General features: G+C 42.7%; 1 protein-coding gene across 1 annotated transcript; it reads right to left on the bottom strand.

Annotated features, from left to right (window-relative positions):
• Positions 1-44: 44 nt before the first annotated feature.
• On the bottom strand, positions 45-27914 carry kpnb1 (karyopherin (importin) beta 1). Its single transcript, XM_048990964.1, has 22 exons — positions 27553-27914; positions 26600-26658; positions 24114-24296; positions 23799-23999; positions 23433-23585; positions 22958-23017; positions 22442-22531; positions 17425-17535; positions 16702-16803; positions 16035-16259; positions 14872-15063; positions 13785-13915; positions 13076-13223; positions 10077-10148; positions 9451-9595; positions 8860-8942; positions 8313-8420; positions 7776-7919; positions 5406-5511; positions 3980-4094; positions 1560-1721; positions 45-1354 (listed from the first exon to the last, which is right to left on the bottom strand). Coding segments are annotated over exons 1-22 (2631 nt in total). The 5' UTR covers positions 27593-27914; the 3' UTR covers positions 45-1353.
• Positions 27915-27948: the final 34 nt, after the last annotated feature.

The raw sequence follows: 27948 nt of genomic DNA, 5'->3' as shown, positions 1-27948 counted from the left end.
CTCCCCAGAACCCACCCACCAAAAAGACCAAATGCAAACAATGCTAGGGGAATGTTTGATAGAATTTTATTTTTCTTCATTGCAGTGGAAAAATAGAACCTCATACAAATGCCTCCATTTTTACTCTAGACAAGTTGGATAAGCTGGACCTTTCCAACTAAGTTCGGGGGGAAACCAGCGACAAAATGGAAACAATGCAAGCACAAAAAGCCCCAAACTACCAATCATTTCCTATCATAAGCCTATTATCGGACCACTTATTGTATATCCAATTCTTTAGGCTTTAAATCCGTTCAAAAGAGAACCCAATTTGTAAATTTTTGTTTTTTACTGTCGGGTTATAAATTCTTTGGCACACTACCACCTTTGGAACTAGATTTAAAATAATCCAGACAGCTAAGTGTCACCTGCCGAAATTTCGGGCTTTTTGCTTCAGCTGCAAGCGTGTTCCTCACCTTGAATTACCCATTTTCCGTGAATTTGAATTGCTTTTAAAATTTCACAGTTTGGAATAGAGGCAAGAAAGAAACAGATGGCCAAAAGAATAAGGAGAAACCCCCTAGACACCTTAAGTATGAATGTTAGTCATTTTGTTAAAGAGAAAAAAAAAAAAAAAAAAAAAAAACAACTTACCAAATTTGTCTTACGCTGCCATTTACTCAAACTCCCCTTCCAATGTAGTTTCAGTACTGCATTCGGCATTTGCATTGTATTTATAGTATTGGGCAGTGAAGTGAATCCCTCACTCTCACACACTTGATTCTTATGAGCCAGGCCTAAAATCAGCAGGACTCCATGTGTGGACAGGTTAATGGCTTCCAAAAGGCTGTGGGACACAGGCCACCAAATCCAAATCGCTGATTCTCTTTCCCCTCATGTAAGCTTTCTTCAATTCCAGCAGCAAAAGTCCATTTTAGTTATCCAATTGATATCCCTTCTGAGCAACATCGCATACCTCCATATCCATAGCGCTGGGACGTCAAACCTCAGCACAGCGTCAAGTCCTTTCTCTCGGGGTGGGGGGGTGGGGGTAGGAGGTCTTCCACGTTTGGCAGTTTCTTCTTTAATGTTCCTTGAATTTTTCTGTTGACTAATGTCAGTTTGGGACCGGCCGGCTACGGCCGTCCCATACGATGTTCACGTCGTCGTTTTCAGGTCAGTCCAACGGTGGCCGGATGGACGCTGCGGGCGACTGCTGGAATTGTACTCGGGTGGTGTGATATCAAGCCTCACTCACTCACTCTCACATTGCAGACACTCATCTCAGCACACTCTTAACTTCTGCTTTAACCCAATAGCGCAAAAGACAGAAGAAACTCCAGTGGGGTTTGCTCAGTATGATCTCTTGTTCGGTCTGAGAAAGAAAAAAAAAAAAAAGTATTAATTGACAATATCGGACATAAGCTGGGCGATACCACTGATTCCTCCTTTGGCCAAATACAGCCAGAAAACGCAAAGTGCAGCAACTGTCTGAACACCGTTTCCTTTCTGATTTTCATCATATTTGATTTAGATCATCAAAGAGAGACCTTGTGCACGACCGTGGTGGAGACACTCACCAAGCCTGGTTTTTAAGTTTGCGCAGCTCCTTGGTGGCCCATGTGGCCAGAGTCTTGGTTTTGCTAGTCTTAGATCTTCGGCCCTCGGTCAGCAACTCATTGATAAGGGGCCTCACCTCCACCAGCTTCATGACGTCCTTGCCGAAGGCAGTGCACAGGTCACTGTGGGAAGGGGGATGCTATAGTCAGCCAAGTGGCCAATCAGATCAGCAGCTCCACAGTCCTTTAGGTTCTTCACCAACACCATTGTGTGTGTGGGTGTGTGTATTTATGTATATGCTGGTATATGGACACACACCAGGCTTGCAAAAGGGGTGGGAAAATTCCAGAAACTTTCCATTCATTTGGAAGTTATCCCAGCCTATTTCCAAAATTCCCCCGGTTGGAAACTTTCCATGGGAATTAACAGGAATATATGGAAATTAAGTGAGAAATTCAGAGAATTTTGCAACCATAACACACACACACACACACACACACACACACACAATGTGGAAAGTTAGAATATTAGATTGTCTCATAACTGAATGATGGAAAGTATGCAAAGTAACTAGGACCTGTAAATTTAAGGGCTCGGATTGGGAGACGTGAATCAATGCACTTCCCTCACTAAATTAATCAACGGAGAAACTTTTTCAAAATGTGTCCGGTGGCAATTAGACACCAAACTGCCTTCATAACTTGTACAGTATGATAACAGTATGCTCATAATCCTACAGAAAAAAAGATCAAGTTAAGGGCCCTTCTGAAAGAAACTCAGAAGTAGAATTCAGATATTCATTAAATAGTCTTGAATAACTAGTCTTAAATTTAGCCATGTAAAGCTTGGTGACTCAGCTGTGAATTTCACACGACAAGTATAGAGAAAACTGGCTGGTTCAGGAAGTGTCCAAGAACTCCTACCAAGTCCTTCCAAAAATACCCAAGACTTTTACCATTTATATTTCAGCACACAGACATTTTAAAGTGTGTCGGCATAGGCGCTCGCTGGTCTGACAGTTTCACAGGAGGCAAAACATTCAAAACTGGAAGTGAGAATAATAAGCCTTAAGAAGAGTTACTTTTAGAAGTAGGTTAACACAACCAACGCACAAAACAAACAATTCAAATAATGTTATACAACATCCCCCAATAACAAGACGAAAGGAAGCTTCACAGTTGATTTTACAAAATGCCAAGTAATCTATTCAATGGGATGTTGCTGGAGGTTAAAAACGTGCAATGACAAAATCAGGCAGAATCGATGAGTTCCCTATGGCAGGACTATCAGTTCCCAGCATATCTGAATGGCACAGAACATCCAAGCAAGTCCCCTGGATCTTAAAACGGGTAACCCTGGTGCGTCACCAAGCAGCAGCCTGCATTCCCCCGGCCAATTAGTGTGTACTGTGATAGCAGCAGGGCTGAAAACAGAATGTACATGCAGTACACGACTCGGGGATCTCCAAGTGATCATTTAGAATGACTAAAGCCCGTCAGAGACTAAAATAGCAAAAAAAAAATCACTCTGAGGGTGCATTAAATCTTTCGGCTTCTATACATCTGGCTTTTCTAACTGCTGGGCGCTTCAATCCCAAAGCAAACAAAACAATGAGACTGCAAACATAACAGCGGTATATACAGCTCAGGGAGGTAATATGCTAGTTTTTGCTGCTGAAAAAGCAAGTGACCCCCAACTGCACAAAGGTTAGCGGCTGGGTAGGGAAAAAAAAAGCAGAAGGGGGGTAAAGAACTGTCAGTCACGTGGGTCCGTTTGAGAGGATCGTTTTACGGCCAAAAGCAAGCCAGATAACCTGCTAAAGGGACGCTTCACAGGAAGCAGCTACGTTAGCAAAGAGGTGCAGCACAGATACATACACAGATATTCTAATTAACACAGAAGGGGAAAGGGAGCTTTAAAAATACTAGATAAGCCAGGCAAAATTAGTATAAATTCAGGTATCGGAGTGTGTTGGAGGCAGCGGTACGGTCAAGTGCAGTGCAACTGCAATAAATCAGATATGAAGAAGGGAGAAGAGAGGCTCAAATCATTGAAATTTCATAAGACATGCGATGGCTGCATGCTTGTAGTCATTAACCACATGACTGCAAAAATGACAAATTAATGTCTTAAGCCATGAATGTTGCAACTTTAACGGTATGCTGGAAAACATGAATTCTGGACTAAAAAAGGACTTCAAAATTGCATATCTAAAAACACACATGGTAAGAGCAGAGTGATCATCACGTTTAATGGCTTCCCAGGGGAAGAATGACCTTCATTTTTGCTGGCTTTCCCCAATAAAAGATGGCAGTCATAAGCAGGGTGGGACAGCAAGCAACTACAGCTGCAGCCATCGTCTCTCACAAGGCAGGGAGAATTTCAGACGAACAGAACTACAGTGCTGTACTGCAGAGGGATGTCCTGTGACGTCGCTCACCCTATGAGGCCGGTAGCATTGGCTACCACACCGTCAGAATGATCCTCGTCTTCAGCAATGTGGTGAATAAAGGACAGGATAAACTCCACTCGGGGCTGAACCAGCATCACATCCGCTGGAGAGAAAAGCGCGTCAAATGCCGAGCAACTCAAACACATTTACACCAACACATTCCTTTCACAAAGACCAGCTGGTTAATAAACTTCCTTGCCACAAATAAGATACAGCTAACGAAGGCTAGAAAGGGCTGTGAATCGATTCAGTTTCCTTTGATTAATTGCAATTAAATCACACCAAAACCATACAATCATAAAAATTTGCACATTAAATGCCTAATTTAATGTGCAAATAAGAGTAATATGGGTCACTCACTAACTCATACATTTTTTTCAGATTTGTAAAATAATTTTGAAGACTGACTCGAGTTACACAACTTCATCAATCAGTTTAGCTAATGAGTTGTTATATCACTGTTTATGTAATAAACCAAGCATTTAATCAAACCCAGGGCAAGGGTTAGGGTTAGAAAAAAAAAAGACAACTAACCAAAAATGAAGCAAAAACCTACACAAACTATTTACTACAAGCAAGACCATTGTGAGTTACAGATGAAAGGGTTAACATTATCTGGGTTTTTATCCTTTGATTTTTGGTGAAAATGGTCAAAATCAAATCAGATCAAGAAGCTACAATTTTAATATATTTAGAAAGTATTGGCAATGCAGATTTCTTTACACAAAAAAAAATCCGAAAACTTCTCAATTTATGAGAGTGACCCATATTAATATTTGTAATGGTTTAACAAGCTAACATACAGATTATTCATTTAACAGAAATACAGCCAAGCAGGTATAAGGTACATACCACATGTACATACAAGCACAGATGCAGAACAGGCAGACTAACACATCCCTACCATGTGCACCATCTAAAGTCTGAAACCTATTTGACAAATAGCTTGAAGAAACAGAAGCATGTCTACTGAAATTAGACTTGATCTTAATATTTTAAGATACAAGCCATCAATAAAATAAAACAAAATACTGCAAATATGATACAATATTTTTAATCCTCTGTATGCCTCAATCGGGCAGTTTTATTTAAACTAAATAAACCAGGTAACATGATTACACATTCCCTGTGAGACTGTAACCCTTTTAAATTTTGTTTTAAATTCTAGAATTCTGTGCAACATCACACAAACTCCAGGATGGAATATTAAAAGGTCTCAGTTAAAAATCTTCTCACACACTATTCTCCCATTCAGGTATTAAACCGCTGCACGCGTTAATTCGATCAAAGAAACAGTTAGTTAAAATTAGTGCAGCACCTTAATGCTATAAAAATCCCTGCCCCCACTAGACAGCCTATACGAAGTTAAGACTCCAGCACAAAAAAAAAAAACATGTAAGGGCAGGACACTTACGATGTACATTTTCCTGATCGCCTTTCAAGCCTTGAATAATCCCCGTGTAGGCTTCCAGACAGCCTTCTCGAAGCTCGTTCAGGTAGTCCACCATGTCGTAATCCGTCTGCCAGAGAAAGATGAGAATGTCGGCCACAAAATCCCCATTATCACCCGCAACTGAGTAAAGCACAACAGACTTAGAACCGTTAAGTTGGATTGCATTAAGTGCCTAATGGAAAAGCACATGTCCGTCTAAGCTACATGCTCCTAACCAGGAAGTGATGCCGTTCATACTATCCTCCAGCCAGAACAGAAGCCCATTTACAAAATGCTGGAGAGACAGACTTGCCAATCAAGTCATTCACAACCCCAATGAATCATGGGAATGATTTGAAGGAAATGAAGAGCAAACTGTCTTATGCTCAGACACAGAGCAGAAACACATTAAAGGGAATCACTTCAAACCACAGCAATGAATGAGGAAATGCATCACGAACAGGGGAACCGTTTAACTCTAAGCCTCCAGTGGTCTGCATCCAACACAAATGACTACCAGGGATTTTTAAAGGCAACCTCAAAAACAACTGTTTGCAATACTACTGTAACCGTCCATCTGTATTTGATTTTCAATGGTATTACAATGATTAGGATTTTCCATAAACAGAATTAAAGCAGAATTCGACAGAACCTGCCCTATCGCTACAGTATAACCGGTAGCCAAACCGCCCCAAGCAGCTTCCGTCAATTTTACCAGGTCACCGAAATGCACTGGCTACCTCTGAAGCAGCCCCTGAGAGAAAAATCCCCCCCCACTAACGCAAGCCAAAGAACCAGTCGGCATAACGGGCTGAAAGGGACAATGAAGGGCAGCACAATCTGCTTCCAGACATTCCTGCGCTCTTACCAAACCACAGGCCGCAATTCAAGCTTACTGAGGCATTTCGCTTCGTGCAGAATCTTGGGAACGTATGCAGTCGAGCCCATTAAGAGCACGTCAGCTTGTGTACGTAGGAGAGAATCAATTTAATGTCCATGGTACGCAGGTTTACTACCAAGAGCTAAGAGTACAGCAGGCTGCTGTAACATTGTGCTTTACAACCAATTGTAAAGTGCAAGGTTTTTAAAACAAACTGCAGTTTTCATTGAACCATTAACCCTCTGGGGTCTAGGGAACACACATTTCATTCAATATCACAAAACGTAATACATGGCAAATAAATTCTTACATATTTGTTTTGGTATTACCTTCATCTTAACCTTAGTTTACTTTGTAAATATGTCAGATTTATGTGAAGTTTGTAATTTGACATCAAAGTATAGACATTGCAAAATGCAGTTTGGAACACTTGCAGAAACATTTTAAAAATACATAGTAAGCAATGGTGGAAGTTTGTTTTGATCCCAGATATCTGCTCACCAAAGTCTTGGCTAAATGAAGATGACTAAATGGTGTAGTTGCAACATTCAGTTGGATAAATAAGGAAAGCCGAACTCATGTCATCCTTCCATTGAATATGTAGCAACTTTCATGTGTATGCATGAGACATTCACACCTGGCCACACCACCCCCCCCCCCCCCATGGTGCTGATGGGGATGTATCTGGATCGCGTTTCACCGCTGCGCTGTTCATCAAATTACCATGCGAATGTGATTTGAATATACAGTAATGCAGCCATTTATAATCTGAATAGCGATCTTCAGGTGAGGGCGGCACTACACCCCCCAGATGCAGGTAAAATAAAGTAAGGTGACATGGTTTACTTTTTTGCCGATTTAACCTCATTTCAAAAACTTTAATAATTCCGACAATGGACGTTTTGAAAAGAAGACAGATTACAGTCAGTTTTTTCCATGTTTCTACAACAGGATTTCAGCGAGTTATGAACTGAAATACATGAGAAAGATACGCAGCATCGACCCCAGAGGATTAAATCCTACCAGTCAGCAGGCCTGCAAATGAATCTACATTATGAACCACAAGGTTCCACAAGCAGCAAAACAAAAAGCAGCCATTTTCATATACTGGACGTAAAGTGGCCTTTTACTCCCAGAAACACGCCGCAATAATACTGGTGGAGGACACTAATCCAATAAGCAGCCAGTTGTTTGTCACTAAAACGCAGGCAAAAAAAAGCTTGGCGTGAATTTTGTCCATTAACACACTATCCAATCCACATATCTGGTATGTGATCAAAGGGGTCAGTCGCTCAAGCTCAGCAGAAGTGAGGCTCTGACCTCAAATAAGGAAGCCAGTGGTTTAGAAGAGCAAAACAGGAAAATAGCATTAAACCAGAGTGGTGCTGCAGCAATGAAGTCATGAAATGAAAATCCATGTTAAAAGGATGGGCAGTGCGGGGTAACGTGTGCGCGGGACGCAAAGGACAGACCTTATCCACTTGGGCCTGCGACGCTTGCTGGAGGGTGTCCAATACAATATCCAGATATTTCTTGAACTCGCCTCCAATGGCCAAGGCGATATCCCCGAAAGCAGAGAGAATCTGCGGCTTCACAGATCTGTGGACGTTCTCATTCTGTCGAGAGAGAAAAGGTCACTTTACAGCAGCGCGGTGCCGGCAGGGTTTCCACTCAGCGCTATCCTGAGCATGTAATCGGTAACGGGCTTCTTAAACACAATCCTGTCTTAAGGCACGGAGACACGTTTTACTCTGCAAGTGCAGTAGCTAGAAGCAGAATGGTGTCAGAAACTAGACACCACAAATACAAGAACCTAATCTAATCCTGCCACCTGGTTAAAAAGAAGAAAAAAAACATTGTAAACAAGGGCAAGTGTCCTCTAGAGGGAGCCAAACAACATATTTTGAAGGCAGGGTAACAATTTAACCAGCAGTTTCTGGAATTAAGCATAAATGACCTAATTGGCTGCATTCATCAATCGGAGGATGAGTTGGTACCGAGAGACGTACCCCCAGGTTCTCCAGTAGAAGCTGCATGATCTCGTCACAGTAAGGCAGGATGTTGGTCGTAAGTGCTCGGCAAAGATCACAAACCAGGCCGACAGCGGCGAGACACACCTAAGCGGGGGAAACGAACCTGACAGCTATGGCAACATGCATGTTACATTCCTGCACTGTGACCGGAAGCTACCAAATATGATGTCACAGGATGCATCAGCCACATTTTCTTGTGCAAAGGTTGCTTGCAGAAATTTGCATGCCAGACAGAAGAACCAATATCAAAAACCAGATATTTAAGCAAAATGTGTGGTGGTTATCAAGTCAAGCCAACCTGACATGAAAAAGAACAATTCAGTATTTTATCTGCTGCATTGTTAAAAGTGATGTCTTCCTGAAAATGGGATATACTGGACCAAAAGGTACCCAAAGGGGATCCTCACAAACCATGGATTTACACATTTATGCATATAGTTGTGCTGAGCGTGCTTCCGATAAGGAAAAACCTCAAACATGCTAAAACCGACAGATAGTTCTGTTAGATAAAACCAAAGCCTACCTGATATTCTGCATAATTTTTCAGTCCGATGCCCAGGAAAGGTTTGAAGGCGTCCATGTATTTCAAAAAATCACTGCCCAAAACTGAAAAAGGACAGATGCTGGATTTCATTTATACCGTGACAAGAGCAGATTAAACACTGGGGAGAGGGGGGGGGGGGTTAACATTTTCAAAATAGTCACATAAAGGTCACACAAGAGGAAAATATGCTTATATTGACATACACACGTCAATAGACAGCTAAGTGCAGGCTGGAATGAATGCAAGGCCTGTCTCACCTACACTGGCCTGGTAAAAACACAATTTCCCCCCCTACACTAATAGATGAGACAATCAAAAATGTAGACCACAAACATGCCAATACAACAGACCTACCTACCCTAAAAAACAGATATCAGAAACGCTGTTAGGATAACTACTACATCCAAAATGGAACAATACCATTGGCCACATGAAACTACATAGTACAGCAGACCTAAAGCCCCTGGAAACCTTTTTGAAAGAGCATGGACACAGGCTGAATGGCATAGCTATATAAAGAAAGTATCATTGAGGGACAAGACTACATAAAGCAAGAAAGTGGCGTCTCACCTTCCACAAGAGTGCTGACAGCCATGAGGGCATCCTCCTGCACACCCCCAGAGCCAGCCGTGCTCTGGAACATGCGCAGCAGCGAGGCCATTACCACATCGGAGATCTGCAGTGCATCTTGGTGCTGCACCTTCCGTAAAACATTCTGTGGGGCAGGGTGGGGGGGTTGGGTGGCAAAGCATCAGCACCTGATATTCAACAAAAAAAAAACCACTCCCCAAAGATCAACTGGTCCTACAAGTTAATGCTACGTTTCAGCAGCATAACCCAGTGTTTCCCAACCCAGTCCTCAGGGAACCCTGGTCAGTCCACGTTTTTGCTTCCTCTCAGCGCACCTGTACCAGGTATTCGGTGTTCCCGATTGGCTGGGAGCTGGGAGGGAGCAAAAACGTGGACTGTTCCCCCAAGGATTGGATTGGGAAACACCGGCATAAATCAGTGGAAACAATCGGCACCAATTTCTCTCAATGTCTCAAGTTTCACTACCAGGTTCTCAAAGTCTGCAAATCCACACAGACGGAGTACTGTGTAATGGAACTGAGGCATACAGAAAAGTTATGCAATTTTAAACGCTCTCGTTAAAACTGAAAACAAAAACTACAAGCGAGGCCCATTTCATGACTCACCTGCAGGGTGGCGCATAGTAAGGACTGCAGGTCATTAAACTGGATTCTGTCAGAAGTGCTCTGAATGTGGGACTGTGGGAAGGTAAAGAAAGCCTGGTGAATTCCCAATGACCAGCTACATGCAAAGACAATACAGCTCCATCGTCTGTAACAGGGATGAAGCTTTAGATCCTCGCGTTCAAGATATTATGCATTGAAGACCGACTTTTTCAGCCGCTTAATTTAAGCTTTAACCCACAGTAATTTGCAACCGTTTACAAGGATGGATTTTTCGTGTTAGGCCAGAACTGATCTCCTGGGGGAGGACAGATATTTTTGTAATTCCGCTGGAAAACAAACTTCAAACAAATTAGCTACCCACTAAAGGATTAAAGTACACAGTACAAGTAAGGTACAAACATGGATGTAGAGCAGAGAGCGCAGTACAGGGTTGGGCTACAGACCTGGAGACCAGAGGGACTGAACAAATAGCAGTAGGCACAAAGGGGTATGAGGTACTCTGCTGTGCACTTCAAGGAGATGAGTCAGGGGCTGAAGGTGCTCCTCAACCGTACCAGCTCTGAGAGGACGGGCCTCATTCAGTAGTACCGTTTGGACAGTATTCTTCCCTTGCTACTTGCAAGGAGTCCACTCTCGGCCAGCTTTCAGCCTCCTGCACATTGATATTACCTCCCCCAGCAAACTGCAGTGAAGTGCAGCAACAGAGCAGTGAAGTGTAGCAGTTTGCCACATACACCATAGGACAGAAGCCGCTTCAAGAACAGCCTACTCTGCACTCTTCTGTGGGCTCTGCTTTGTCATGCCAGTGCGGCCTGTCATTGACATACACGCCAAGGTACTTATAGCACAGTGCAATATCTATGCTCTCCTCTTGGATAGTGACTGCTCACTGCACTGCCTTAAATACACAACTTAAAACTGCCTTCAAAATAACAACCATCTGTGTCGTTGACCTACAGGTGGTCCTTACTTACTCAGCTCTCTTCACTTCCCTTCTCTACTCCTTTCCCTTCACCAATACATCCCACTCACATGCAATTATTGAACATCTGAAGAGGAAATGAGTCAGACTTGTGCCTGAAGTCCGTGGTATTAAGAGCAAACGGGAACATCGACAGTGCTGTCCCTTAGGGCACTGCTGTGCCGCTTCGCACTACATCAGACATGCAGTTACTGGTGTGGATGAACTGTGGCTGTTCAACAAGGTAATCTGTGATCTAGGCAATCACGGCATTCCCAGACTGCACTGCTTTTTTCCTTTCCCAACAGGGAAGGCTAGAAGGCATCATGTTTCTGCCCGTACTGTTCAGTCTTGCTCGGGCTGCTACTCCCCAGCTTTCGCAGAGTTCGCTCCCTCCTTAGAGCCCTCTCAGCAGACCCCATCTCCCATCCAGAAAACAGTAATTGAGGAATGTTTTGATAACCACTGCGATTTCGAGGTTGTTGGGGAAACAAATTACTCTCCAGCGAATAACTGCGTCCACAGAGAAGCCGATGTAGACAGTGAGCCCGGGAGGTCCTCACCATACAGTTCACAACATCCAAGCAGTTCTGCAAAGCTACTGCTACTGAACAAGGGTTTTGTATTTGAGGACCAGGTGCACAAGGTTGTGATCTGACTAGCCAAGTGGAAGACAACAGCTATATGCATCCATGTTTGCATAAAATCCTATCTTCCCCCGTCTATGTACTGTGTTAAGTAGCTCAGTGTATCGCAGAGAGGCATGACTGAAGCCACCAGAGATAGGAGTGACTGACAAGTATGTAACCTCACTGATGATATCCATGTTAGTCAAGGGAGGAACACAATGCTGACTCATGAAAACCTGCACCGTCAGAATATGCAAAACCACCATGTTATCTATTCATAATTATTAAATTACTATTAGTATGTGAAGCTTAATACCTTTTGTTGTTCTAGCTGCAAAATTATTTAATTTTTAAAGCCATAAAGTTTTCTGTCCGCTACCTTAGAATTTCCTTTGAATAAGCGTTTCAGAAAATGTTTAGAATACAATGAGGGCTTATTCTGCTGTGACTGATGGTGTCAGTCTGTATGAGAGTGCTGGGCTTGTTGGGACCAGTATCACCATAAACTAAAACAAAACAGACGGAACTGAAATAAATTATATATACCAAAAAAAAAAAAAAAAAAAAAAAAAAGTACTTTGAACTGCAAAAAGCTACCAATGGCTTTTTTCCCTTGTTTATCCACAAAATCTCATCTATTCAATGATGTTGCGGTTGCTGAGCTTTCCTTTCCTTGACTCGGTACGTATCGCTTCCATGATTTACCAAAACAGTCACAGGCAGCGTGCTCCGCTAACCGGGTTTAATAAGCATAAGGACACACCAAATTTATACAGATTCACTATGACTTTTGGGCATCGCAATATGCCTCTCCACGTATTTTATGTATATTAGTAATCTGCTTCTGGAATTGTGGCTGCAACTAAGGTCCGCATAGTGCCAAAAAACCGGCATCCGTTATCTAAAGGGCTGCAGTCACAAATACCTTGCTCTTGTCAAAATAAAATTAAGTGAAAAGACAGGAAGGAAATTTAGATAAGATGAATCTGTAAAATAGTCGATTAATTTACTGACTGAAAAATAGTCGTTAGTGGCAGCCCTAAATAGCACAGAAGCTCAAAAGAGGAAAACAGAGCTACTGGACAAGACTGCAAGACCACACTGTCATCTTGCTGTAGTCAAGGATCTTCCTTCAGAGGAAAATCAGTAACGATCCTTTGAAACCAACAGATATTCAATGGAACAACACACACTGAACGCTTCACTATAAGCATCAAGGACTAAATCCGTTTATTCGGAAATGTATAAATAGTCCACCTTGCATGAATGATGCAGCTGTATTTCAGCATATTTACCAGTTAGACCCGGAGCAGCCGGAGAACACAGGGCACACCAATTCAGAGAAGGTTCTGTATAAGCTTTAATGAGAAATGTACGTTTGATAGCACAAACAGCCGGTAGACACCCACCTCCATCTGAAGAACTTGCTGTAACCGTTCCATGATCACAAGGGTAGTCTTCTGCACAGCTGGGTAACAGTCTTTAGCACTGTTCTTCACTATCTCCATTAGAGCTTCATATGCCGCACTCCGCAGGTTGTTCTGGTGGCCATCTGGCCTACAATTTTACAACAGTTAACCACTACTTTTTCGTTTACTGCATGACCATACTGGCAACATAGGCAAGCAGGGAAAAAAAAAAAAAAAGCAGGGAACAAAATTTTTTATAGAAAAATAAAATCAGAAATACCACCTCCAGCTGCATTCCATGACGTTATTTCTTCTAGTATTAAAATTTCATAATCTCGCACAAGGCGCTAGAATACCTAGGGCCTAGAACTGCTGCACGGCCATTTGATAAACTCTATGGCAAAAAAAAAACAAAAACACTGCATAACGCCTTGAAAGGAAACATTAATTTTTGGTTAATAAGAACCAAAGATCAGCACCTTAAATGAACAGGCATCTCCCTCCCTCCAAAACAAGCTTATTGCAAATAAGTATCACCTTTTGTCCTGCTACCCCCTGGAGAAAATCTAGAAGGACCACAATTTGACTATACTAAGCCTACGCCTTTTCTACACCTATTAAATAGCTCCGCCCGACAAAACACAGTATCTGATTACCCCATTCACGAGAACGTTTGTTCTTCGAGTGTGTCTGAGCCAAGACACGTTACCTGTCCGTGGTCTCCAGGAGCTTCTGGACAATGATCTCGAAGGAGGAGGACAGACAGTAAGTGCTAGGTTCATCCTGGTCATCAGTGGTCTCTGCAGCTTCATATGCAGCTTCCGCAAGGCTGGAGAAGGCCTGCAATATAGCACACACTCAAGGATGTGGATACAAACTCACACTCAAGGATGTGGATACAAACTCACACTCAAGGATGTGGATACAAACTCACACTCAAGGATGTGGATACAAACTCACACTCAAGTGTGAGAATGACCCAGACAGAAGAGTTTCCCCTAATACTGCCAGTCAACATTTATAAATAAATTTAGAAGAGTGGAACAAGTTCAGTTTATTGACTGCTATGACTCTTGCCTAGAGATGTCACTAGAGGAACTAACAAGGTCCAGAGAGTATTTTGGAATAAGCCCGAATACCAGAACCGAAGTGACCTGCTTGTAGGGGTGGAGGGATCTGAATTTTATATCGTGATCGATCTTGAAGATGTCCGTGATCTACTTTTTATGCAACCTTATATGCGCCAAAGCTTCACATGAAACGTCGCTGGCCAGTGTTAACGTGGGTCCACTGCTACACCAAGGCTCCAGAATGACTCCCTACTAGATGGCTGTGCTGACTGGCCAAATTATATCGCATGTCCCTATCACACAGTCTCTGTGTTGACGTATTTGGAAAAAATTCAGTGTGAGCTACTGGCATGGAGGATAAGGAGTTGGTGCCAAAAAAGGACTCCACATCAGTAGCGTGGCAGTGGTTTGGCTGTTATCTAATGACTGCTTACTACAGTTTTTAAAATATTAACTCATGTTTTAATGACCATTTTGAAAAGTGTTGTGTTTTGAATGGCACCAATAGATAAGCCCTTAAGCTTGTTCGAGTGTGGGTATTCTTTACAGTAGATATCAAAACTGGAAGAAAGATTCAAATTGTGGACTGTGGTTTTTTGGGAAGATCGGCCACCAAGCATTTAAGAAAAAAAAGAAAAGAAAAAAAAAAAACTACGACAACGTGAAGGCAGGTAAAAACCACAACACCACATTCACCGTTAACCAAGCGGGGAAAAGTGCGCTTACCCAGCAGACGTTGGATGCCACACGGGGCTCGGCACTCAAGCCCTCGATCAGACACTGCAGCAGAGGGGCCAGGTACACCTCATTGATGGCTGCTTCAGGAAGCAGCTCGCAAATGCGGCCCACAGTCCAGGCTGTAGTATCTCTCACCACAACACTAGGATCCTTCATCAATTCAATCAGCGTGGGCATAGCCTGTACACATTAAAAAAAATATTACAGGTGACCTTAAGCCGGTTCACCGGAATAGCAAATGATCTGATATTTAATGAATCTTTGTAGTTCAGAAGAGGCAGCCATTTGTCTACAAATCTGAGTAGCATTTCAGGCTAAGGAAATTAACTGGAATTGACATATTGGTTATAACGTATCAGCCAAAATTCATTAAAAGTCACTAACAATAATTAAATTACGTCAATATTCAACATTAGCAACACTAGAGCTTACGACAACTACTAAAATAAAGGAGATGATTGCAATGACAAAGTCATTTTCCATAGCGATCCGTTCACCATACAATTCAATGGCTGGCCTTCTGGTAATTTCATACTGGCGCGTTTCTCTGTTTAATAACAGCAATAAAAACATTCTTGTTTTGAGATCCTACGTTATTTGCTTTCCATTAATAGTGTGTAATTAAGTTCCCATGGTAAACTTGTGAAATTTTTTTTCCCCAAAGGGGAGTTCAGTATTAAATTTAGGTCATCAAAGAATCGATTAATCGAATCAAACTGTGATGGAGATCAAAAGATTAACGAAGCATCGAACCAGAGCCGCGTAGGATCTCCGTGGGGACAATGATTTACACCCCTAGCGAATATACATCAAACCTCAAGTTTAAATTTAAAGGGGACTTTGACAGGCTATAACACACACAGAATTACTTCCAAGGAGATGGCAAAAGCCATTTTATGGCCACAGAACACTTGCAGATATTTATAAAGTCCATAAAGAAACACGGCCAAGCCGACAAACACCTCTAACCGATTCAACGCACCTCGAATCCACTTCGAGTCCAGTAACAGCTGTCAAAATTATGGATTGCCAACAGAATCAGATATAGCAATTTGTTTCTTTTTTACATCAATGCTGTTGTGCCTTGCTATAAAAAGCCATGCGTTTGGCAGGCCTCATTGTAAAATAAGAAAGAAAAAAACGCACATTACCTGGATGACTAATGGTTTGAGCTGGGTCAGCTCAGGACCCTCCAAGATGGAACCGAAGGCCATGACAGAAGCATCGCGGTAACGCCAGTCAGGGTGCTTGATGTGGTCTTTGATGAAGGGCAACACATGAGGGACCACATCATCCTCGCAGCAGGTAGCCAGCAGCATCAAGCACACTCCCGCTGCCTTACACGGGTTCCAGTCGTCGTCGTCGTCGTTTTCATCCTGTTTGCAGATGGGAGGCTCATTAGTATGGACACCTTCCCCTGAACAGACTGCATATTGAGAGAACATCCAAAACACGATTAGCATGTAAATCGGCACGCCAACGACCTAGGATCTCAACACAATTGACTCGACTTTCAATTCAGGTTTCCGCGTTTCGTTTTTGATTTTGCATGCGACATTTAACGCGGTCACAGTGGTTATTCCACATTCAGGGACATCAAAATACACTAAACAAGCAAGAAAGATTAATAGTCAAAGCCACACAGAAGCAGATGGTTGCCGTGGACAATTACAATGCATCTAGTTATCAGCTACTACATTTACATTTCTCTCAAAGCCGACACATGACAGACAGCTCTCTGTACATCAACAAGGCCATACATATTTGTCATCTTATACCATGCAATACGAGCAGCACTTTAATCTGATTTACCCTTACCTGCTTGGTGAGTGTCTGGGTGAGAATTGGAACCAGATACTGCAGAGCACCTTTGGCATAGAACTTGCTGGTATGCTCTGGGGGGCGTCCCTGTTCTGATGCCTAGGTGGAGAGAGCAGAACCTTAATTACAACCGTGCAAACAATGTGTAGGATTCCAGTGAAACTTAAGAGGCATGTGATCAACACTTAAGTAAATCTAAAGGGATCTGCCCAACAACAGCGCACAGTATAAGCTACTGATTACAGATTAGCTGCCTCTCTGAAAGCAAACGTCAATACAGGTGGACGATTTTAAACGTGGTCCAGAATATTTTAAAATGTAATTTGGTGGGGGGATAAAATAAACTGCCGGTTCAGTTTTTCAACACACTGCCCAGGTGGTTATGGTAGGTGCTACATGTTTAATTAAATACTAGGACCATTATGATACACTCTCGTAACACACAGGATTCCCAATGACAATGCAGCAGTTTATTCATAAGCACTTTACTTGTAAGAAAATGGGCTGCAGTGTCCCAAACATCTAAGTCCAGACTGGTCACTGCAGTTCAAGAAGAATTCAAATGTTAGCTGGATGATTCAAATCGCGACCCGCTGGCCACTCCCAGCAGGACGAAAGCGGTTTGTACGTCTTCGCTGCGGCGAGGCGCTAACAAAGCTCTACTCTGCACTGGAAACGATCAGACGCGACGGTCACGAGCGCAAAGGACAAAGATTATACCTCAGATGCTTCAATAGCCAAATCCATTTCCTCATCACAGACGTTGGACCAGAACTCAATTCCTTGTAAGGCAACCTCATCAATGTCACTTTTCATGGCTTCTATTGTGATCTGAAAAGGAGAACAAAGTGAATGAGATTCACAAACATTTCCAATTAAAACAAGCATTGACACACAGCTGATTTTAGCAGGCTTTTAACACTTCAGAGGAGAAGGAATATTCCTCTATAAAGGCTTTGATAGGCTGTCAAAATACAAAGGACTAAATACAACTGTCATAACAATAGCATGCAGAATCCACAATAACTTTTCATGCCACTTAAAGCCAGTTAAAATTAATGAAAGGAAGCTACTGAACAGGGCCTTCTTCAGGCTGATTTTGGTTTGTCGATATGGAAAGAGGCCAATTTAGAAAGGAAAAAAACTGATGAGAACTGTCACTCTGCACAGCTAAAAAGATTAGAACTGAGAGTGAAATTTACAAAGCACCACATTATGCCATGATCAGTCTAATGTAAAGTATTACCCCCCCAAATCAGGGACATCAGGGTTTGATGGGTTTCCCTGAAGGGTCACTTTGTCCTGCACTGTAACACTATTGGTCAGATCAATAATCCAGGTCAATCAAAAGGCAGAAAAAAGCCGGAAACTTGTCAAATCCATGTCCCTCAGGAACACCGTACACAGCATGAGCAACGGCAGTCTAGAGGCCCTGAACGAGAGACACACCGATGCTCTGAATCAACTACCGCAATCAACCATCAACCAAAGGTCAAAAATGAGGCAATATGTACCACCGTAAGCCCCTTTAAAAAGGTGGCCCAAAACATTTGAGCATCATACATAAGGAACGCCCACATACTAAACAGTTAGGACAAATAATTGTTGTGTGGAATTACCTTTCTTTGTGACAGACATTAGAAATGCATTTTGCAAACACTGCTCTGAGAAAGTTTCACAAAGAGGGTCTAGATGTGAACTCGCTCACATCAAGGTGAGATGGTAAAACGTGAAGTTTCTGAAAAGCAAATCCACTGCAGTGAAGGCTGCAATTCCGACGGTGCATCCATGGCAAAGTTTTTTGATTCGTCATTAATTTCAGAAATAGTCATGTGAAATGTGTAACTTACAGCAATTAATGCAAAAAATATTATGAAAAATTGAGCTTTGCCGTTGTATTCCAAAGTTCATTTTCCTACCAAAACACTATTTTCATAATTTTGGAATGTAATTTGGGAGGAATCTCCCTTCATAAGTTATTTAATCAGAACCCACCCCAAATGATCACTATTGCTTTTCCAAAATAAAAAAAAAAATCGGCATGAGCCAAAAATTCCCTTATCGGTGCATCACTACCCTAAACATCCAGTCAAAATCTTAAGTATTACTGAATTGTTTTAAAGCCTTAGCATTAAATAGAAAAGGAATGCGACCAAGTGCACATCTCAGCACTACTGCCCAACGATCATCTTTAAAATAAAACTTAACTGAATTAAGTCAGCCCTACAAACAGCTGGACGGCTTAGCTCTCAGACACCACGATCTCAAATTCAGCAGCCTCCTTTGAGCGGCTGGATCAGGATATGTAACTTAAGTACACACTCATGGAAGCAGACTCCCTTGGTAGTTTACTCTCCTAGGAAAACCTAGCGGCCTACACCTGTTCTCATCACTGTCTTCATATAAAGTTCAGGATGGACAAAAATTAACAACACATATAATACTCCTGTAACAGTACAAACACGAGAAAGGTTGGAAATAAACTCTCAACTATAGAAGCCCCAGGCTGCAGCAGTCTGCCAGCTAATGCGATGAATGCTCCCTTAATCTCAGCACTTACACCAAGGCTGAAGATGGCTAACCTAAAGAAGGTTGGGTCACCATAGATACTGCATCTGTCATTAGCCTTGAGTCTGCGTTTCTCCTTTCTATGCCTGAATGTCTCTGTATTCAGAGAACACATTGTACCACTCAAGTTTTGAACACCTGCAAGTGCAGCAGCTTGATGACCTCAAATCACCAATCCCGTGCCCACCCCCTAATCTCAAAGCCACCCCCCCCCCCAACACTGACTCCTGCAGCATCATCTCATTCATACACCTGAACTGCAAGCCAAGGGGGTTGCAAAATGCTTACATTTCACACAGAGTTAAAAATAAGCACCCAGGAACTACTGAAGTTGTAAAACATTAAATCTCCCAAAATAAAATAAATAAACAAACAAACACCCGTCAGACCTTCGATGGAATTTAAAAGCATAATTACATCTCCGGTCAATAAGCAGCATCACGTCATTTGCCCCATGGAAGACGGCCGGTATTACAATCAACGATTTATGGTTAGCAGAGTCATCAATACTGTCATAAACCAGTATCAGTTTTTCATAAGTTTCCAGAAAGAAAAAACCAGGACATTCGCGTTGCAATCAGAGCAATTTCTTTGTTGTTAAATGTTGATACCGTTGATGTTCCAAACCAATACAAAATACACCAAAAATGTGCACTTCTAAACGCACTCTAAGATGAGGCTGGCCTGTAAATGCACTCAAACCACACTCTGCACAAAGTATATCAGCCTTGCAAGAGAGACGGAAAGAGTGCAATGCTTAAATCTCACTACATTCCACTGCTTTCACTTAGAGGAATGTTATCTACACAATATTTTCAGCAAACTCAAGCCTATTAATTTGGTGGGTTAGTGTGTTCAATAACCTTCTATTGTTAGTATGAACGGAATGACTCATTACACGGTGCATCCATGTTGAGTTAAAGGAGACACAGCAATCCATTAACTTTCCTCTTTACTTTGACACTGCATTGACCTTGACCACTTCGTTTAAACCCCGAATGAGGACCAGCCAAACAAAATAGTTATTTTTAATTAAGTGGAGTACATCACCCCAAATGGACCACAACTGTCTAGAGTATAAGCAGCACGTTCACCATCACCCGTAACTATACACCGCCAAAGACCTCGACTGACTCATTACTCAGCAACCAAATCAAGGCTGACACCCACTGAAATAAACGTAGTTCAAGCAGACATCTGCCAACCAATTTTCTTCATCTGAATAAAAAGAATTACTTGTCAGTCATTTGATTTTGGGGGGGAAAGACGAGCACGCAACTAGGGAATTTTTCATCAATTCAAATTTTTGCTTTTATGGTTATATTTCAAAAGTGGTGATCAAAGGCTGCGCACATGCAGTTTGAGTCAGTCCACAATTCGCCGATTTAACAGAATTGGAAATTTGATGCAAAACAGAATCAGTTAGAATTCCGCAAAGAGCCATTTGCAAAATTCCACCCAACACAGCCCACCAGGCGACAGGGTGTATTGTAAATGCCAACGCAAGGATGCCCATGTGTTTCCCCAACAAGCCACGCTTGCCTCATTCCATGCATTTCTTTACTTATGAAGGGATGCCAACTAAAAACAGAATCACTCGGTATTTGACAACTCAACACCATGCAAATATGCATGTCTCAGCTTTCAATGAGTAGCAATACTTGTGCATTTGCTCCTCATTTCCCCTGTAATGGTTGCGTGCTAAAGGTCCCTGGCGAGTTGAAGACTTCAAGTTAAACGTCATTGGTCACAACATTAAAGCATATTCTGCATGTACTATATGCAGTAGCTTATTTTAAAGATATAATGGACAAAGGGCACTGAAGATCATAACTTCAATACCGTAGAAAACATTCCTATGTGTAGCTGAACTCTACCACCAACATGACAGTGGGCCAAAACATACATCAAAACTACAAAAGCAACAAACAGCCACATGCAAAAATGCTTTCCTCCGGCAACTTCAATCTGCAGACCTCAAATGAATAATTTGTGGTTCAAATTCAATAAAATTTCCTCAAATTAAAGTTCTGGAGGAACCAGAATAATTCTCTTGAGCAATAGCCAAAAATCCCTTCAAGAAGCACCAGAACCCTGGACGACTGAAAGGTTCGCCTGTATAATCCAAAGCAAGGGATGTTTTAGCGAATACTTGATATTTTGTCGTGTAAATGTTTCCTTTTTCCCTTGGAGTCCTGACAAATGAGTTTAATTAACCAGTAACATCTTTAAACATTTAAGGCAACATTTCATAGACACTCTTTGCTTGGGATAATATAAAATGAGGCATGAAAGTATTCACTACATAGAGGTCCCTTGGGCCTAACCTCGAAGCTTCCAATTTTGAATGATTCTCTCTTGTTCCCATACTGGTACGCTTTCACACCAGAACCTTTTTCTGAATTCAAGATCTTTAGTTTAGTTCCCACAGCAGGAACTCAGTCCAATTAGTCAGGCAGTTACTCAGAGTCAGTTCTGGAACCATTTTTTTGTCCATACTCAAAACTAGGTACTTTTCAATAGAAGAAACTACTTGGGTGGGGCTTGCAGTGATAGCAAAGCAAATGTAGAAGTGAAGCAAAAATTGAGCAAATTATTTTGCATGAATTTATTTTTTGTGCATCTCAGTTTCATTGAATGCATTGGCAAAACCTTTCTGCTTGCAGCGCCATATCTATGCATTAGAAAAAAGTATAAAAAGCGATCTGAACGGTCTAATATCGGCAGTGCTGCTGGTGAAGCTTGCTGAGGCTTATTAGTGGAAAGTTACATCATTTATTATTTGGTGTAAAACAAAAGATTGATCTGCCGGCCAGATTTAATAATGATTTTTTTCATGGGTTGTATAAACAAACGGCTGCATCCGAATTTTGATCATGATCAATCACCCCAGTAACTAACAAGCGACTCGTTCATTCTGCATTGTGTTGGGTGCCGGCAGTTATGTATGACACTATCCACGAAGATGTAACCCGCAAACTGCTCACATCACTGCTTAACTAGCAAAGTTCACAGTTCCCGCTGTGCACGGCGAAAGCGGCACTCAAAAATGGCCAGCAGTTACGAAAGTTCCCGATCGAAACGGCCCAGGAGCTTGGAACCAGGTCCTGCAATTTCAGTGTGAAAACATCCTTTTGTATGACAGGTAGGTCAGTATGCAGATACTTACAGCAAACAGAGCAGGTCCCATGTATGTCTCCATATACTGATAATAGAGGGACATTATCTTCACCAGATTCTGTAAGGCAGCAACTCGCACCTGGTGGGGGGAGAAGCCAACTCAATATTTACAATCAGCAAGTAAGAACAACACGACAAGCTACCGACTGGTCTGTCAGTATTAACTTTAAAATTCTACTCCATTTCTTACATGTTTGTACTTTTTTCGTGAGCATTATCATTAGAATATTCTGGTAAAGGCAAAAAAAAAAAATCTGTATTGTTATTCCAGACAGTACGACTGACACTGTCCAACTGTACATTATTTGGTTTACGAAGAATACATTTTGAATCTCAGCGCTACTGGAGATCAGAATGTCTCACAGGTGAAATAAAAGCCATCTGCAATCACTTGCATTTATCTTCATTCATTTAAACTGCAATTTGTCTGGTACTATGGGATACGAACCAGACACCCATTGAAACAGTTTCTACAGAATTTAAATAAATAAATAAAAATACATACTCTGTTATCTGGACACTGCGTGGCTTCACACACAACCTGCATGATGAAGTGCCGCTCCGTCTAGGAGAAAAAAATAAGAGGTTAGGGGACTTCAGACCTTACAGGAAATCATATTCTTCACACCCTCAGGTCTCAGTTGATGCAGATGAATTTTACATCAGTCATCAGCGTGGTGCATGATTTCTCATCACAGACCAGACAGGAGCTCATGATGTGAGAGTAAGGGGACATTTAATAGCATAGATTGTATTTAAGTTAAAGGTTCAGTTTATTGTTGAATGAAAAAAATATTTAAATAATGTTTTTTGACGTACGAAGAACTTTTCGCATGTTATGCAAATTCATGCAAAGAGGAAACTAATTTGTGAACAAACTAATGATAAATTCTCAGGATTTTGCAGACTTCCTTCATTATAAATGTATTCAAAGGGGAGACAAAAAAAAAGGTCTATACAGACAAGGTCAGCGAACGCACCTCTTTGTCGAAGTTGGCTTTGGTAAACTCCAAGGAGTTGAGCAGTGCGTTCGTGGCTGCCAGCTTCACATTGTTGCTAGGCTCCTCCTTACGCATACCTTGGATGATGGCTGTCAAGATCTGGTTGGCATTATCCTGCAGCTGTTCTGGGTCCTAACCAGCAAAAAATATGGAACATGCAACATCTAAGATGTGTCACAAAGCATTGATCCTGAACACCACAGCTCAATTCATCCTCTTCAGACAGTACCAATAAAACCACCCCATTATTTACACTTGCCACAGTTTTTAATTAAAATGTTGGGCCATTACTCTTACTTGCTAGTCGGAGGACCGCAATCAACACCATCTTAACGGCATACTTACGATGTCCTGGCAGATGTAGCCAATAGCCTCCAGGGTAGATTCCTTCATATGCTCGGTGCTGCTGGGGTCGGTGACATTAGCTACAAGTTGAGGTATGAGCTCTGGCCACTGGGCTACAGGAATCTCGGCGCAGGCTATCCCGGCAACACACTGAGATGCCGAGCTGGGGCGGTACGTCTCCGTACCCAGCGTCTGCAGAACCTGAAAATGCAACAAAGGGGGCTGTGTCACGCAAAAACGCTAACGAGCAATCTCTACACACCAGAAAAGCCAGACGAGTGATGCCAATCAATTCGTAACAGTAAGGAGACTCACATAGCTTTTGATCTCCTGCCGGGCATTGCTGTCAATGGCCAACCATCGCTGTTGGTATTGTGCCTTCACATCCGGGTCTTTCGAGGTTAGCGAGTTCTTGACCTGCAGCCCTGCCGCCACACGAGCCACCTGGCTGTTTCCAGGATTTGCCAGAACCTTAGAAAGCTCCACTAGAAACGTGGGCTGAGAGAGCAGAACAGAGGCATGAACAAACAGGACACACCCAGCACGAGGCAGTCGGCGATTTCACACTAAAAAAACATTCAAGGACTTAAATGAAATAGTCTTATGACTTCACAGTTACTCTTGAGAAACTGATGCAGAAATCTGCACTGGATCTCTCCTGGAAATCAAACTATGGAAATGTCACTGCCTGCTGCACAGCCAGCAAACCCAGACGTTCCCTCCATCCACCAGCCTCTCTGTGTCAATAATACAATAAATCAGTAACACCTGCACATAATTAACATTTTCACAATGGCCAAGTGCTCTTTTGGCAGAAACCTTTGTTCGGCCATGGCGCACCAGCATGGCATGACTTAACACTGGTGGGGACGAGGGGCGGTTCTCTCACAACAAAGTTGCAACAGCACCAAACTAAAAGGGCAACAATCATTTTTAACTGAAGGCATAGTGTGTGTAAAATAGAGCTAAGCAACAGAGCCACACAAGCAGGGGAACGTCTTCCCTGTGTTGGAGAATCTCAAAGTGGGGGAAAGGCATTCTTCATACTAATACAGGACTGCATCCTGGAAATCAGTATCTTTAAAAGGCATGTTCGTAATCATTTTCTGCTTAAACCATTTTACGGAAAACAAAACCTAAAAATCGCCAAAATTAAAAAGCATACTAAAAGTCCGGAGCCAATCAATGAAGTTCAAATTAATGACTAAACTATGCTCTTATCTAAAAGCACAATTTTCAGCTAATTATACAAATATTGATTAGAAAACCAACAATCACTTCCCATTAAGGTACATTTAAAGCGGGACATTTCTCACGGCCGGGCCAGAGATAGACAATGTCCCCGGACACATCCCACCTCACTCAGAATTTGACCTGACCTAGTGTACTTTCAGTTTTAAGTTGACGGTTTTTCAAAATACACCTTTGGGAACGATGTTAACTATAGAGTAGAGCAAACAGTCTGCAATAAGAACCGAATTTGTAACATCGGTAACTGATTACGAACTGTCAATTCAAATTCCAGCTAAAAACTTACAGAAGTTTCTTGCAGCCTGGTAAACAAAACCAACGGAAACAAATCAAGAACCAGAACCCTTTTTAAACAAAAGGCTAACTTTTAGAAGAACCATCGTACATATCAGGTTGTGGTTCCAATACTTGATTCTGAAATCAATGATATTTAGAGTTCTCCTAAAGGAGCTGTTAAGGAGGACAGACCTCCTGATCACTGATAATTCACCCACACCTGGCAGATAACTTGCTATTCATAACCCTGAGCATCCAAGTAGTGACTATTTGAATGTTACTGCCAAAGAATCAGTCCTGTTCCTGCAGTCACACCTAAAAAGACGGAACTGAATCATACAACTGAATGACAAGCAAAAAGCTGATGCCAAACAGCTAAGCTTCATACCACTTTAAATTGAATGCTTTGAAAACGTCACTCTTACTTTTCCACATATATCCAAGCCTTGCATTTAGAGCATTTTCCAGGCCTGCTCCACCCCCGGGGAAACGAATCAGTTTTCAGGATCTGCAATTATCTAGATGTGACAGCAGTCCATGCTGCAATCTTAAGCAACTCGCTGCAGAATTGAAAAGTGTCCAAATTTGACATTAAGCGACGGATCGATGCCGCAGATCCTAAAAATCACAAGTGAATTCAACGTGCACCCAACAGACACCGATCGCAGACACCAAGCAAAAGCGTTTTATCCTAAGAAATTAAACGGTCTCATATTTGTACTGCTCCAATTGTAAAAGGACAACTTAAGACAAAAAAACGCCCCCCATCACAATATTCCGCTGATAGCCTCTTCTATACAAGGCCACGCCCAGGACCGATTCGGCCTACTGACCCTTGTGACTAGACAAATCAAGCATCTATACTGTTTGGGCAGCAAAAAACTGCATGCGCTTTGGGGCTATTTTTTCTAGGGGGGAGTTGTTAGCCTCGAAGTGACATATTGGCTAAGCGAAGCTAATCACTGTCGGGGGCTATCGGCTTAGCGAGCCGGAAGGCGCCGTAGCTGCGGGCGAAAGCATGCCGGCTCCGGCTTTTCGATGGTGCCGTGGACTCCAAGGCACAAACACACATGCAGGGAAACAGTGGGGGGTTCGCAATGATACCGCAGTTTCACTTTGAAATGACCATTAAGACAAATAAACTGGCTTTTTAAAAAACATGCAAGACGTGCAAAGCTGCCGCGAGGGTGAAAGGCGGGGGAAATGCCGGTCAAACTGACAAACGATGCTGGGGAGGGGAGGAGGGGGGGAGAGAAAGTGGGACATGTACAAACCAAGTTTTCAATCGCCGCCTGCTCCAGAAACTTCTGCGCAGCCTCCAGCTCGTTCCGATCTAAAAAAAAAAACAGCGGAGCAGGAGAAAGATATTAGCCGCCCAACTTCCACCTCAGCGCGGCTTTTCTGACGGCGCCGCGCCGCTTCCTCTGCGGCTCTCACGTGAAACGGCGCCTTAGCGCGTCCATACACCGTGCAATTCATCAAATACCGGGCCCCCCAGCCCAAGACAAACCCCAGGCAGCGGCAGCACATTAAAAACAACAACATTGCAGGTAAATCCTGGCCAGACGGCTTCTGGCGTACTTCAAGCTAGCCCTCCGCTAACATCCTAAGTCTCTCGCTTAGCGCCCCGTAGTTAGGCTAGCAACCAGGCTAGCCGCCTACCTAGCACGTAGCATACGGGCTGCCCCGCAAGGCTTACACCCCGACAACCGCGCCGGTGGCGGCCGCAGCCGGTCCTCTCCTCCGGCGGTCGTGCAGAGACGGTCGCTGCGGGGCCAGTGTGCGCCGGCAGAAACGCATTTGGAAGTTGCAAGATCTGAACTTGGCCTTGAATTATTAAATCGCCTGCCCTCCCCGTAAACACGCTTCCTAGGCAGGCTAGGCCGACCTGCTCGCGGTGCCCAGAAAGCAAAGAAAACAGGTGAAATAATGGCTATGCGCTTAAGGGAGAACGGATATGTGCTAAATCTATTAGTTACCCACAGGATCATGTCTGCAGAATCTAAAACGTATAATATCGTGAGTATTATTACTGAGGAAAAAAAACCGGGTAAGCGGAGCGTGCAGGCCATAAGGTAGGAGCCCCCTCCCTCCTTTTTTCTAGCACAACTTCCTAATTCTGAAGCAATATACAGACCCCATTTGAAAAGTTAAAATAACGACTCTACTTCCAAATAGCAGCGGGAAGGGAATAAGCGTAAGGAAATCGCTGGCGTTGCATAATCACCTGGAGAGACAGTTTTTTCGAGGATTGTGATCAGCTCCATTCTGTCCGTGCCTCTTTCCCACAAAAGTGCAGCACACAATACAAACCGGATAATATTTCTTCTGTGTTCAAGTGATGTAACAGGAACGTAAATGAAGCAAAGGACGCCAAAGGGGAAGAAGCGGGTAACGCTCAGGTATTTTCCCCCACTTGTCGACTTTACGGTGAATATGCACAGTTTTTTAATATCTGGATGTGAATAATTTCTGGCTGAGCAGGACTGCCGCTGCTCACTCTCAGCCCGTGTTATCGGAAGGGGAAAAAGACCGCGTCACCGTCCCGCGGAAGGATATCACACGCCGCCGCAGTGGCAAAAGCCCTCCTACGCGCCCCTGTTAAACCCATAGAAATCGCGAG

Source organism: Brienomyrus brachyistius, chromosome 22, assembly GCF_023856365.1.
Source record: "Brienomyrus brachyistius isolate T26 chromosome 22, BBRACH_0.4, whole genome shotgun sequence".
Lineage (NCBI taxonomy): Eukaryota > Metazoa > Chordata > Actinopteri > Osteoglossiformes > Mormyridae > Brienomyrus > Brienomyrus brachyistius.
This window is presented reverse-complemented; position numbering and strand designations above follow the sequence as displayed.